At 37.7% G+C, this 16,171-nt stretch overlaps 1 protein-coding gene across 1 annotated transcript; it reads left to right on the plus strand.

Moving 5' to 3' along the window:
- Window positions 1-2,210: 2,210 nt before the first annotated feature.
- On the plus strand, window positions 2,211-13,412 carry CCDC122 (coiled-coil domain containing 122). Its single transcript, XM_073345699.1, has 4 exons — window positions 2,211-2,324; window positions 7,579-7,977; window positions 11,208-11,324; window positions 13,263-13,412. The coding sequence occupies exons 1-4, from the start codon at window positions 2,211-2,213 to the stop codon at window positions 13,410-13,412; spliced, it is 780 nt and encodes a 259-aa protein (XP_073201800.1).
- Window positions 13,413-16,171: the final 2,759 nt, after the last annotated feature.

The raw sequence follows: 16,171 nt of genomic DNA on the forward strand, positions 1-16,171 counted from the left end.
TTGTTTTACCTGAAGAAGGGATAAAGGGGTAAATAAGCAATATAATTAGGGCTGTCACTTAATCACAGTTAACTTACGCAATTAACTCAAAAAATTAATTGCAATTAATCACAGTTTTAATCACACTGTTAAACAATAGAATACCAACTGAAATTTATTAAATATTTGGGATGTTTTTCTACATTTTAAAATATATTGATTTCAATTACAACACAGAATACAAAGTGTACAAGTGTACAGTGCTCACTTTATATTATTTTTATTATAAATATTTGCACTGTAAAAATGATAAACAAATAGTATTTTTAAATTTACCACATACAAGTACTGTAGTGCAATCTCTTTATTGTGAAAGTGCACCTTACAAATGTAGATTTTTGTTGTTGTTACATAACTGCACTCAAAAACAAAACAATGTAAAACTTTAGAGCCTACAAGTCTACTCAGTCCTACTTCTTGAGCAGCTAATTGCTAAGAGAAATAAGTTTGTTTACATTTACGGGAGATAATGCTGCCCGCTTCTTGTTTACAATGGCATCTGAAAGTGAGAACAGATGTTCACATGGCACTTTTGTAGCCGGCATTACACGGTATTTTTGTGCTGGATATGCTAAACATTCATATGCCCCTTGATCCTTTGGCCACCATTCCAAAGGACATGCTTCCATGCTGATGATGCTCGTTAAAAAAATGTGTTAATTAAATTTGTGACTGAACTTCTTGGGGGAGAATTGTATGTCTCCTACTCTGTGTTTTACTCGCATTCTGTCATATATTTCATGTTATAGCTGTCTCGGATGATGACTTAGCATGTTGTTCCTTTTAAGAACACTTTCACTGCAGATTTGACAAAATGCAAAGAAGGTACCAAAATGAGATTTCTAAAGATAATTTCTAAAGATAGCTACAGCACTCGACCCAAATTTTAAGAATCTGAAGTGCCTTCCAAAGTTGGATTGGGACGGGGTGTGGAGCATGATTTCAGAAGAAGAGCAACACTTCAATGTGGAAACTGCAGAACTTGAATCACAAAAAAACCCACCTTCTGCTGGTGGCATCTGACTCAGATGATGAAAATGAACATGCATTGATCTGCACTGCTTTGGATCGTTATCGAGAAGAATCCATCATCAGCATGGGCACACGTCCTCTGGAAAGGTGATTGAAGCATGAAGGGACACATGAATCTTCAGCGCATCTGGCATGTAAGTATCTTGCAATGCCAGCTACAACAGTGCCATAGGAATGCCTGTTCTCACTTTCAGGTGACACTGTAAACAAGAAGCTGGCAGCATTATCTCCTGCAAATGTAAACAAATTTGTTTGTCTGAGCGACTCGCTGAACAAGAAGTTGGACTGAGTGGACTTGTAGGCGCTAAAGTTTTAAATTGTTTTATTTTTGAATGCAGTTATTTTTTGTACATAATTCTACCTTTATAAGTTCAACTTTCATGATAAAAAGATTGCACTACAGTACTTGTATAAAGTTAATTGAAAAATACTATTTCTTTTATTTCTACAATGCAAATATTTAAAATAAAAATAAATATAAAGAGAGCATAGTACACTTTGTTTTGTGTTATAATTGAAATCAATATATTTGAAAATGTGGAAAACATCCAAAAATATTGATATAAATGGTATTCTATTATTGTTTAACAGCATGATTAATCACACGATTAATGTTTTTAATCACACGCTGAATCACGATAAATTTTTAATCGCTTGACAGCCCTAAATATAATAGGTGTTTATGATTAAATTGCCTCAATCATATATTGCTGTTGCAATGTTAGAAATTACATTAGAACTGCAAGCAAAATCCTCAGCACATGTTGTGACCATATGCAGCTATGACTGTTCATACCAGCTGAGGATCTGCCCCATGAACCAGCAGGAAGAACATTTATAACACTCAACAAAGGAAAAAATGTAGTTTTACAGAAGAAACACCGTGGTGTAGATTTTGAATCCTCTATCATCATTTCCTTTGAGTTTCAACCCATTAATTATGTTTCCTTGATGATCAAAAATGGGCCATGATGAATAATTTATTGATCTGGGTTCTTATATGAAGAGTAAGTCCAAGAATATTTTGAAAGTATTGTCCTTTGTCTTTATCAACTGTTTAACATGGGAATCAAACTAGACTATGTGAAAACAATATATTTTTATTCTGTGTTCTTACAATACTACCCTTTTGTCTAGAAATGGCTAAGCAAAATTCTCCATCATTAGTTGAAGTTGTAAAACAAGTAGCAGAACAGCAACATTCACAAGCATCAGAAATAGAAAAAAGCAAAATAGTTCTTTCTCAGTTACAGGTAAGATCTAATTTAGAATGTTGGATTTACAATGTAGTACAATAGACAAGAAAGTATTACTATGAATAAGGGAAGCTGATATTTCTCTATTTTCCTGGGGTATCTTAATTCAAAGTTAAGGCAGTTAGTCCATTCTTAAAAACAATGAGGAGTCCGGTGGCACCTTAAAGACTAACAGATTTATTTGGGCATAAGCTTTTGTGGGTAAAAAACCCTTTTCTTCAGATGCAAGTCTCCATGCATCTGAAGAAGTGGGTTTTTTACTCATGAAAGCTTATGCCCAAATAAATGTTAGTCTTTACGGTGCCACTGGACTCCTCATTGTTTTTGTGGATACAGACTAACACAGCTACTCCTCTGATACTTAGTCCATTCTTAATTTACCTTGATGTACTTAGGTTTTGCCAAAAACAGTATATGCCTATGTCATTACGGTGCAGTTTTAACAGAAGTTTTAATCTTTTATTTTACAAAAATTTAATTGAAATGGCAAAACTCAAAACATGAAATATAAGCTTAGACCATTTTTCATGGTGGACTGAGTAAAAAAAATGAAGGGTTTGATAGACAGAGGATAATAAGAGTTTAAAAATCACCATAACAGTTTTCCACTGGAGTGTTTCACTTTTTGGTATCCTTTTTCAAGAAACCTAAAATCCTTTAGGACATGTGGATTTTGGCTGGATGGGGTGTGTCCTATCTCAGCCCTCACTGCCGTGCGTGTAGGTTTTGTTTGATAATATAATATATTATATACTGGATATATATAGCTATGGCTAAGATTGCATAATGGTTTCTGTTCTGATCCTTGCAAAAACTCCCTTGATTTTCTGAAACTCTCACCTTTTGGACTGAATTATTCAGTCTTGATTTCTATCTGAAAGCTATATTTTTAATATGGGGAGAATAAAAAGGAAATACATTATTCCTGAGCTAAAAATATTCTTTTGACCACTTTTTGGAATAGTCTTACATCTGAAACAGTCAAGGTTTGAAATTTTGCATGAAAAGTAATTCCTATTTGAGAGCAGTGTACACTCTTCCTCCTGACAAAATCTGTTTTGATTTGATCAAGTTATGTGTATTGGGAAATCACATATTGAGTATGCATATTGAGTAGATTGTTTTTTCTGAGCTCAATGCGCACCTAAGGAAGATAGTTTCACAATCAACGGCAAGTCATCCATACTGCTGAAATCAGTAGCAGAAGGAGAATCACCACTGAGCGATGGGCTCCTGTGGTCTTTTTAAGGTCCACAAGTTAGGGGCCGCTTTATTACCTTATCAGTCTACTATCTACCAGCTCCCCTGCATCTATCTACCAGCTCCCCAATTTGGGAGCTCTAAAGTTGCACAGGAGAGGAATCCCCACCTTTGGATCTTCTAAGGTCTGTTGAACAGTGGCTTCCTTCTTTAGACCTTCTTGGGCACATGGCACAGGGATTCCTTTCTGCAGACAATTTTTATGGCTCACCAGAGGGAACCTTGGTCTGGCATGCCTTGAAAGCTTTTATCACCTGCAGGAGAGGTGCTTCCTAAGGGGCATGCAGCAGAATATTGAGATATTGTTGCAGCAAATATTTCTAGATTATAATATTTACACAGGTTATATGCAACTTTTGGGAAGCCCACGGAGCTTCAAAGTCCTGGACAATTACACTCACTCATTTTCTTTTAGTTTCTTCCTTTTTTTAACCTAGAACATTCCATACAAAAGCTAGCATTAATGTTAAGATTGAATAGTTATGAACTCAAAAGTCAGGAAATACCAAAATTAAGATTGTATTTACATCTCTAACTCTACTTCCTTATGTGTATTTCACAGAAAGCACATAAAACAGTTGTTTCTTTTCCAAAATTCAAGATCTTTGCCGTTCGGACCTTTCACTTGTCTATCCTAGATGGCTGGTAGATCAGAGATGATGCCAGTTCTGCTGAAAGTTTCTCTCTTGTTATCTAAGATTTGAAAAAAGTTCTATATAAACAATATAGGGTCATTCTCCTTAATCCTGTCAAGGAATTCAGCTTCATAGATGATGTCCCTCCTCATACCGTTATCCAGGTCCTCCATGTAACAGTCCTGCCTAACAGCATGCCTGCACTCTAAATTGTTTATGATAGTGTTCATGATTAGCTCTTCAATTTCTGGACATATTGTTAAGTTAATTCTTTTTGGTTTAGTTTGTCAGAGTTCAGTTGTCAAAGTGGTTTACTTTAGAGACTTCAGTACTGTAAGTGGATTCAGTAACTTTACAGCAATGTGACTTAATTTAGACCATTAGTGCTTGCAGCCAAACAGATATCCCTCCTACATTTTCACTTGTCAATGTCCCTTTGAGTAGGTATGCACTCTCCTACTGATACCATCATAGAAAACGGAGATGGAAAAGATATAGTAGGTTATTTTGCCAATCACTACTATTTCATTATTGTTTTATATTGTGAGATGCTGAGTCCAGTCTAGTTTTATTCATAGATATTAAGACCAGAAGGCACCATTATCATCAGCTAGGCTGATTTACTTTAACAAAGGCCATAGAATTTCATCAACTGATTCCCACATCAAACCCATAAATCTGTCTGAGCTACGGCTTGATTTAAAGTGATGGAAAATCCACCACAGCCCCGGATAAGTTGTTCCAATAGACAATTACCCTCACTGTTAAATATTTCTGAATTATTTCTAGTGTGCATTTGCCTAGTTTCAGCTTCCAGCCATCAAATCTCATTATGCCTTTGCCTGCTAAATTAAAGAGCTCTCTATTGTCAGAAATCTTTTCCCCATCTAGGTACTTACAGACCTTAATCAAGTCACCTCTTAACCTTCTCTTGGATTAACTAAACAGATCTCACTTCTTTAGACTCTCAGTGTTAGGCAGATTTTCCAGTCCTTGAATCATTCTCATAGATCTTTTCTGAACTCTTTACTATTTTTCAACATCCTTTTAAAAATGTGGATACCAGAACTGGACACAGTATTCCAGTAATAGTCTCTCTAATGTTGTGTATGCTGTTAATACCCTACTCCTACTTGATATTCCCCTGCCTATACTTCTAAGAATCATATTTGCTCTCTTAGCATCTGCATTACAAGGTGAGTTAGTGTTTAGCGGGTTGTCCTCATGACCCCTAAATCCATTTCTGAGCCTTCCAAAATACAGTCCATAGTCCTATTAACGTGCCCTACATTCTTGGTTCCTAAATGTATGACCATGCATTTAGCTGTATTAGAACATTTTGATCAAGTAAGCCCAGTTTACTACAAAATTGAGATCTCTTTGTAGAGATCCCGCGACAGAAATCTGTCTTTATCATCATTTACCTCTCCACCAATTATTGTGTCATCAACAAACTTTAGCAGTGATGCTTTTATATTTTCTTCCAGATTACCGATAAAGAGATTGAATAGCATTGGGCCCAGAGCAGACCCTTGTTATATCTCATTAGAAATGAGTCATAGATGCATAGATATTTAGGTCAGAAGGGACCATTATGATCATCTAGTCTGACCTCCTGCGCAACGCAGGCCACAGAATTTCACCCACCACTCCTGCAAAAAACCTCACACCTATATCTGTGCTATTGAAGTCCTCAAATCGTAGTTTAAAGACTTCAAGGAGCAGAGAATCCTCCAGCAAGTGACCCGTGCCCCATGCTACAGAGGAAGGCGAAAAAGCTCCAGGGCCTCTTCTAATCTGCCCTGGAGGAAAATTCCTTCCCGACCCCAAATATGGCGATCAGTTAAACTCTGAGCATATGGGCAAGATTCATCAGCCAGATACTACAGAAAATTCTTTCCTGGGTAACTCGGATCCCACCCCATCTAATATCCCATCACAGGCCATTGGGCCTATTTACCATGAATATTTAATTACCATATCCCATCATAAGCCATCATTGGATGACAATTCACCATTTACAATTACTTTTTAGATGAATCACTTAGCCAGTTTTTAATCAATTAATATGTGCCCCAATGATTTTGTATATTGCTATTTTTTTTCTCAGAATGTCAGGTGGTACTAAGTCAAATGCCTTCTAAAAGTCCTGGAGATCACAAGATTTAGGCTTATCTAGACTGGGAAAAAATGATTGATGCTAAGAAGATCTGAGTTAACAGGAACTAAGGACCATCACTACCTCTCACTGCAAGTGAAAGACACACTTCCTTGACCTAAAAAGGCACACTTCCTTGACCTAAAACACATAGCAGCACATACATTTTTACAAAACTCCATACCTAAACACAAAACCCTACACTGCACATGCAATTCTCCCCCTTGGGAGAGCATGAGAAAGAGAGAACAAACTACACCTGATGGATGTTACTCATGTCACTTAATGCATGATTGGAAGGCACTCAGATATTATGGTGATGAGAGCAGTGTAAGAACCTAGATCGAATTGAGTTAGCTAAACCCAATTAACTCAACCACATTTCCTAATATAGAAGCAGGGTGACACCTTTACCTTGGTTTTAGCCTGTTGCCTCCTGATTTTACCCTGCATCTGCAATAGGAAAAGCAGTTGAGTTTAGTTTGGCCTAAACTCCTAGTTTAGATAAAACATTAGGGAGACTGATACAGTTAGGGTCTCTGACACATCCCACTATACATCATCTGACTATGAGGAAGCTGAACCCATTTGAAAGATAACAAATTTCATGTACACTTACCTTTAAGACCAATGGGATAAAGCAGGGGTCGGCAATCTTTCAGAAGTGGTGTGCCGAGTTTTCATTTATTCACTCTAATTTAAGGTTTTGCGGGCCAGTACTACATTTTAACGTTTTTAGAAGGTCTCTCTCTATAAGTCTATAATATGTAACTAAACTATTGTTGGATGTAAAGTAAATAAGGTTTTTAAAATGTTTAAGAAACTTCATTTAAAATTAAATGAAATGCAGAGCCCCCCGGACCGGTGGCCAGGACCCAAGCAGTGTGAGCGCCATTGAAAATCAGCTTGCTTGCTGCCTTTGGCACATGTGCCATAGGTTGCCTACCCCTGGGATAAAGCCTCAGATATTGTCACCTATCATGTCTCTTGGTGATGATTTTAGGAAATGGAACTCTAGTGATCTCTTCTATTCAAACTATTTTTTTAAGTTGTATAGATTTCTTTATTGTGTGTTCTGTATAAAATGAAAAGAAAGAATTCTGTTAACTAAATGTAAATGATATTGTTTAAATAGCCTACTGCTATATTCCCAAACATTGGCTTTCCACTGAAAGGAGAATATTATAACATTTTACAGGCTGAGCTTCAAGAACTTGAAAAACAAATGGAGTCTGCTTTATTAGAAACAAAGGCAACAGAAAGGCAAATTTATCAGCAAGATGATGACATAGAAACTACAAAATATCACTGTGAAAGTCTGGAGTCCCAAGTCAGATCCCTGTATGCTGAAAAGATAAGGCTGAAACTTGACACAGAAGCAGCGCAAGAAGAATTTGAGATGATGCTTGCAAGAAATAGTGCATATCATGAGAAAATAATGGCTCATAAAGAGCGTTATTGGGAAGCAGAAAGCAAAATGCCAGTTATGCTCGAACTTGCTAAAAAACGAGACATGGTTAAAGAGCTAAAGACAAAGAAAGAAGAATTAATGAATGATCTCCAGAATCCTGAAGGACAAGTTATAAAACAAGTGCAGGTCAGATGTTTCTGTTTCTACATACCTTTCCTATTGTGTACAAAAATATTTTACAATTTAAAATTATAATCTGGTCTAGCTTTGCAGTGCTTGCTATGGTGTGCGGATATGTGGAATATCTGGGTTCATTGCCCAAGCTAGATTGAGTAAATGGTGATCTTAGCTTACAGCAAAAATGGTACCAGCCACTATTCTTGATGTTTGATTCCAAAAGCTAGGTTCACCTGATATAACAACATTAACTTGGCTGTGAGGAAACTACAGTGCTGTCAGTTAAAATTCATCCACTGTTATTTGTAGGATACTGCAGGGTCTTGGATAAACCTACATATACACTTTTCAGAACACACACTGTATATCCCTGTAAATGTTACATTACCACTGTCAGCTAACAGCACATTGTTTAGTTGGTAACAAATTGTACTTGAGCTATGTGTGAACAGAAGGTGGAGGGGGTGAGAAAAGATGACATAGGAAGGGAGAAGGAGAAAAAACATCAATTTTATTATGTCTAATCTCTAGCAATCGTGTGTGTGTGTGTAATTTTAATGCTTTATTAAATTTGTAAAAGTTAAAGCAGTCTGAGCTGCAAAAATGTACAACTATAGAGGAAAACTAAGTAACTGCATATTTGAAATTGTCTTAGAATCACAGAGTCTAATTCTGATGTAACTTACACTGGTATAAATCAGAAGTAACTCCACTGGAGTTACACTATTATAACAGTAATGTGAGATTAGATTAAACCTACAGCTCCCAGACTAAAAAAACAAAAACAAATTATCACAATAAACCAGTCTTGCAACAAGATTAATGGACAAAATTAAGGCTTGACATAGGAAGGTTATGTCTCATACGGACTAGAATGGGGGTTGCACCTGCTTCTGCAAGGGCTAAGTTTGTTCAGGTTTTAGTGTCTCTTTCTTACATAAATGGCATTAAACTTTTACAATTGTTCAGATATGCCATAATCTGTATCCTCCCCCGCAGATCTATAGTGGCAAAAGTGTATATTACATAGGTGATCAAGTGATTATATGCACTAAAGCTTCGAATTTAGGGTTTATGTAAATGTATACATTCATCTATATTCACATCTGGTGCTATAAAGAGGAACATGGAAGATATGCTCTCTTTTTGCTGCCTATAAACTCTATAAATTGTTGTGCTTTCTTTCTGTGGCTTGTGATTGCATATACTTTAAATTCCATGTGGCTTTTCTACCATAAAAAAGCCTATGTAGAATGAAGGTTTTATCTTATAATCCCCTCTTTCTTCTCTGAGAATGAACTCTATAGAGAAACCAGCTTTTTTATTATAAATCATTTAGTTATGTAGGCGACATTGCTATTTGAGCATAATCAGAGAAAATTACAATAGATGAGAAATGATTTATTACATGTAAATCCATTTATAAATGTGGCCCTTCTGCCACGTGGAGTCGGCAGCAACAAGGGCCAGGTTCACTGTTTAGGGGTTTATCTTAACACTATAAAACAGAACGGGCTTGAGCCCCCACCCAGTAATCTGGGAAAACTGAACACCACCTCCAGGCGCCTTTAAGAGGCAATACGTCCGCACTCGCAAGCACTGAATCTATGTATAACAAACAAGAACTTTTATTAAAAGGGAAAAGGAACCAAGCATTAGTTTGGGAAAACATCACAACCATATTCAAAAGCATGTGATCATGTGATCATCCCACCCCAGAATATGCTGGCAGTGTGGAAGTCCCACAAACAAGTGTTCCTTTAACAAGCCACTCCCCTCTCCCTCCACTGCACCCCACTCACAGTTGCTGTCCTTGCTCAGCAAAGACCTAGGGTTCAGAGGTGCGTTCATGTGAGTTCACCTCCCACTCACGGGGTGGCGGGGAATCAAGCAATGCCTCAACTGCTGCTGCCATAGACGCTGCAATTGGCTCGCAGTTGCCACCATTCCCTCTGCATCTCTGCCCGCTGCCGTCACTGCGCCACCGTTCGCTCTGCTCCCATTGGCCTCTATACCCTCGCTTTCTCTGCTGCCACCTGCAGCTCTGCTGTAATCTCTGTGACACCATGTCTTGAGGTCCCACCTCCTAACCCAGTTCTCAGTGATTTCAGAAATTCATGGGGAATCTCACTGCTAGTACAGGCTGTTTTGCTGAAATGCTGCCCCACAGCAGGTCTAAGAGCAGGTCTATACTTAAAATGCTGCATGGGCACAACTGTGCCACCATTGTGAAGACCTGGCCTAAGGATTAGCATTTAGAACTGGGTCTCAGAGACTTCAGCTGTAGTGATCGCTTAAAAAATCAAAACACTCTCTCTCTTACTTTTTAAAGACAGAACTGATTACATTCAGTTGAGAAAGAGAGAGAGAGAGAGTGTGCGCATGTGTGGAGGGAATGTCAAATAGCATCTAAGACACTTAGAAAGACCCCACACCACCCCTGTCCCCACTCTCTCTCCCCTTTCATTGAGATTTGGCATCTCTGTTCCCAGCTTAGCGAGTGCAGTTCAGTTGATGGTGACCCCCTCAATCAGCACATGCTAAGCACAGTTCTGCTTCCCTTTACAATAAGGATAACATTTCTTTACCCCTGCACTCAATGCTAAAGTGATTTGTAACCCAACACCACCCAAAATTGATCGCTTTGTCAGCACAGTTTGTCTGAGGCAGAGTAGGTGTGTTCATGTAAATACAGTTGGGTCCTCAAGTCTTCCCCCACCCCCCAGCTCATCACTAGATGTCAGGGGAGAGTTCATTCCCTGCTTACACTTTGATAAACACAATAGCCAAAATTCCATTAGCATTAGATTTCACATGGGAGGAGAATGTAATTCACATATTATGCACATTATTACATAATCAGTTGATTGAATTTTTAAAGTTGACTACTGGTATATATGCACACTTCTAAAAACTTTTTTTTTAAAAAAGTTGTGTGTGCAATAGTGTGCTAGATAAATTCAAATTGTTACAGCCCTGTAGCTGTAGCCATGTCCACAGCAATATTACTGTGTAGTTTTTGTAAATATATCAATACATATAATTTGCTAGGTAGGCAGGAAGTTTATTTACGTCAAACTTTTAAATTGTTGAACTTATTTCTTTAGCTAAAGTCAATGTTTATGCAAACAGATTGTTAAAATGAAATTATAGAAGGTAAACAATTATACTAGAGTTATTTCTGTTTTACAAATGGGGTTTGGGGTCTTTTTGTTTTTAATTCCCACGTGTATCTTCAGGAAGAAATTACACATTTAATAAAGGAAGTTACTATGGTAAAAGAGTCTATCGATGAAAAGAAAAAATTGCTTGAAGAAGAGAAAAAAGTGCACGCTAAGCTTAGAAAAGAGATTGAGGTAAGGTTTAGAGTTATTCGACTAGAATATAATTACAGTCATATGACAGAACATACATATTGTAGTTGAAGTTCTAAAATATTTTACTAAACAGGTTGCTACATATCCAAGCATATACATTAACCAATGATAACGCCATTAAACTCAAATCCTGAAGAATACTTAATATTGGTAAAACTCATCTAACCTTGAGAGCTTGAATTTTTGAGAGCATGGGAAAAATTTTAGTCATCAGCATTTTCCACCGCAACAGCTTAGGAAGAAATACAGCCACGAGATCTTAGAATACTGTCAATCACTTCTCCTTTGCCTTCTTCTGAAAGCGAATGAAGAGATTGCTGAACTTGTAATACTTGTTGTTTCTTGAAGTTGCTCTTTATAGGTGGCAAGTTTAAGATGTTTGGGGAAAGGAGGTAATATTGGGAATTTTAAAAAAGAGTCTGCAATGGGATAGTATGTAGAATTTACCTAAAACGGTTTACTACTTGTTTCTGTCTTGACTGTTCATTGCTTGCCCTATGGTACCTGATATCTAACCAATGGAAGAATCAATTGCATGAAGAAAATGGCCTTCCTGAGCACCTTCAAAATTTGAGCTGTCTGTAAAGTAGAGAAAGCACAACTCCTCCTAATTTGCTATCTGCCCAAATATTAATTGTTATGAAGTTATTGTTTAAATAGTTGAGTGATATTCAAAAGTACATCTGAGAGGCGTTGAGTCTCAGACGTACATACCCTTTGTCTTGTTAGGCAAATTAAATGTCATAAAATGTAATGATCTGATTCAAAGTCTGATAATACAAAGGTTTTGAACAGATTTGAGACTAGCTCAGTAGAGCACTACAATATGGAAGGGAGAGAGGGGATTTTTTTCAGATTACAAGGAACTGGAGAAAATTCTTAAACTGAAAATTAAAACACAACCATTTTAAGATCCTAGGTCAACTGTCTGTTCTTCGGCATCTGAAAACGGACCTTTTTATCATGACAAAATCCATCCGAGAAAGATAGAGGAGGAGTTTTAGGTCATCTGAAAGCACTTTGTAAAACATTAGGTTATCAGAATAAATGTAATTAGTGCCCTTTATACTCCAGTCAGTTACTATCTACTTTATGACTGTTGCACGCTGAAAATTAACTCTGATCCTGGGGTTACTTTCCATTTTCTTTAAGTTATTTAGACTGTGAGCTCTGTAGATCTCAGAGGAAAGGGGAATCTGAAAAAAAAACAAACCCCAACCGAAAACACAAAGGGCGCGCGCACATACACTCCCCTTTGAGACTATCCTTTTTTTTTGTTAAAATCCTAGAAGGTTCCACAAGGCAAATGCCTTGGTCTATGAGGTGTTTGGATGGAGAACTCCTAGGCCAAAGTCTGCGAAGCATTTGGTTGATTTTATAATATGAATATTGGAGACTATAAAGAGATCATCTAACTCAGGCGTTCCCAAACTTCATTGCACCATGACCCCCTTCTGACAACAAAGTTACTACATAACCCTGGGATGGGGCCGCAGCCTGAGCCCTGCTGCCCTGGGTGGGGTGGAAAGGGAACCCCAGCTTGAGCCCTGCTGCCCCAGGTGGCACTGGAGCTAGAGCTTCAGCTTCAGCCCTGGGTCCCTGCAAGTCTAATGCTGGCCCTGGTGACCACATTAAAATTGGGCCATGACCTACTTTGGGGACCTGACCCACAGTTTGAGAACTGCTGATCGAACTTATTGTCTAGTAACCTAAGTTACAGTCAAATCCAGTTTTTGAGGAATGAAACAGTATCTTCACCCCTCTACTCTTTGTATTGTCTATACTCTTTTCTGTACAAATCAACATTGGCCAGAGCAGTGCAGCTTTCCTGACCATAGAGCCCTGCCAGCTACATTAGTCTGAATCTTTGTGTTACCTGCAAACAGTCCTCAGATGTATTTTATTCTATTTTATTAGGTACAGAATAAAAGATGTGATGCTATTCTAAAACGTTTGCATTGTCAACTGAACAAACTCCAGTCGCACAGAAGACAGTGGCACTGGAACATTCAACAGATGGAAAAAAAGGCAGCTGAACTAAGAAAGAGTGTTGGAGCAATAGAGTGACATATAAGACAGTATAATACAATGCTCAGCAATTTATAACATATGCCATCCTTTATATATAACAGGTGGTTGTTGGAAATAATCCCTTGAATTTTGGACTAAGGATGAGTGATTTTTCCCCCCTCCTACTCTGTGCCCTAAAATACTTTGTGTTCTGTGCCAACCTTTAATGGCCTAAAGCAATGTTTTCTTTTGTTCATGGGGCAAGTGACTGCTCAGGAAGGAATTTATTACAATTCCCAGACTGCCTTCAAAAGCATCTACCAACATTTGCAAATCCCTTAAGACCATATAAATTTGGAAAGTTCCTTTTCGTTTGGTTGGAGGGTTTTTTTAGATCAAGTTCTGCATTGTTTTTCACTCTGGGAAATTCATATGAGGTGGATAATTGCATTTAATGAGCTACAAAAGCTTCAGCTCTTTCAAGCACAGCTCTAATCAGTGCAGTGTACTAAGTAACTCTGAGCTCTCTGGTAGTATTTTGCCATGTGGAAGAGTCAGCTGTACAAGATACTATAGCATTCCTGCTCGCCGTGTGCCAGGATTCCCCTCACCCTAGCACAAGTGTGTGGAAGAGAAAGAAGGCATACACAGTCTTTCCTGCTTGCTTACCACGAAAGGGTAAGAATGTCAATCACAGGTTAAGAATGGCGCCTCCTAAAACACAATCGCTTCCAGAGCTCCCGGTAAGGCTGTGCAGCACTACACTACCCCTTCCTCAGCGTTGTGGCTAAATGCCACAGTCTAACTCTATAGAGGCTACAGTATGGGTAAAATTAATTCTAGTAAATAAAGATAACTTTCTAGAGACCAGTTTTGTTTGAAACACACAGATGTATGTTTTCTGGGGTTGGGGGATGAAAGGAACGTAAAGAGTAAAATGGCAGTTTAGAATGACATGGTGCTGCAGATTCCTCCATCCTTCCGAACCAGTTCCTCTGTTAGGACCTGAGACTATTCCTATTGGTACCAATATCAAAACTCTTCTTGGATTCAGATGGACTAGGATCAGACCTTTGTTGTACACTGTTAGTCTATGTCACAGTGAAAGAAGAGGGAGACAACATGGTATGATGGCCTTTTCCCTGGCCAACAAACAAACCAACCAACCCAAACATTATTTAAACTGTAATTTTTTAAAAACCAGCTTTGTGCAGACTTTTTTACTGCTCTGGACAATAGAAAATGTGGAAGTTCAGCACAACATTACCAAGTTCTGTCAATTCACTTTTTTCTTGTCTGTACTGAGGTTTTGTTTTCACAGAACTGATCACTTGTTTGTCTTGTACTTCTTCAATTAACTTTCTGTGCTCAAAGTCAAAGCTTCAGAGGAGCACACAGAGCATCGTAATTACAAGACTTAAGTCATGCATTTCCCCAAGACTTTTGGAAAAGAAAAATGAACACCAAATCACCATTTATTTAAAACTTCATGTCAGAAAGTTAGTGAATAACCAGTTTCTCTGCATAATAATTTTTCTCTGCATGATTTGTATTGTTTTGTACTTTGCATTTCTGGAATTTGTATTCATTGTTTATTCTTATAGTTTAGATGACAATTCACTCTTGAGCCAATCAATAATATTCATATTTATTCCAGAAAGTATTTAATATTGTGTTTGATGAGGTATTGGTTTATGTAATTTACATTTGCCTTTGAGTATGTGCATGTATTTGAGCAAGTTGAATATTTATGTTTTACTTAGTTTTTTCTTATTAAACTGTCTAGATACTGTCAGTTTTAGGAAGCTAAAATTAAATGCATCATGACTTTTTTAATTACTATTTTATTCTTAGTAAGAAAGTTCATATAAACATCTATGTACTTTGAAGAGTATGTGTTTTCCTTCATATAAACTGATTTGTGCCCATCACAATGAATCTCAAAGGGTCATTGTCACTTGTTTAATCCCCAACATTTGCCTGCCTTAGATAAAGGTAAATTCCCCATGCAGTAATCCACCTAAGGCACATTTTTAACACAGGTTTCAGAGTAACAGCTGTGTTAGTCTGTATTCGCAAAAAGAAAAGGAGTACTTGTGGCACCTTAGAGACTAACCAATTTATTTGAGCATAAGCTTTCGTGAGCTACAGCTCACTTCATCGGATGCGTATTGTGGAAACTGCAGAAGACATTATATACACAGAGACCATGAAACAATACCTCCTCCCACCCCACTCTCCTGCTGGTAATAGCTTATCTAAAGTGATCACTCTCCTTACAATGTGTATGATAATCAAGTTGGGCCATTTCCAGCACAAATCCAGGTTTTATCACCCTCCGCCTCCCCCTACACAAACTCACTCTCCTGCTGGTAATAGCCCATCCAAAGTGACCACTCTCTTTAAATTGTTTCCAGAATACAATCCCCTTGCATTCTTTGTACCTAGATGTATGACCTTCAAATTGGCAGTATTAAAATACATTTTTGTTTGAGTGGGCCCAGCTTATCAAGCAATCCAAATCACTCTGTATGGCTGCTTTGGCTTCGTCATTATTTACCACTCCATCAATCTGTGTGTCATCACAGATGTTAGGAGCAGCGATTTCGTATTGATATCCAGGTCATTGATAAAAACGTTAAATCACATTGGGCCTAGTACTGATCCCTGTTGAACGCCACTAGAAAACCCTCTATCTGAGCATCACTTTCCACAGTTAGCCAGGTCTCAGTCTATTTAATGCTTTATCCATATTGCATAGTGCTGATTTTTTAATCAGAATGTTGTACAGTACTAAGTCAAACATCTTCCCAAAC

This window comes from Lepidochelys kempii, chromosome 1, assembly GCF_965140285.1.
Source record: "Lepidochelys kempii isolate rLepKem1 chromosome 1, rLepKem1.hap1, whole genome shotgun sequence".
Classification (NCBI taxonomy): domain Eukaryota; kingdom Metazoa; phylum Chordata; order Testudines; family Cheloniidae; genus Lepidochelys; species Lepidochelys kempii.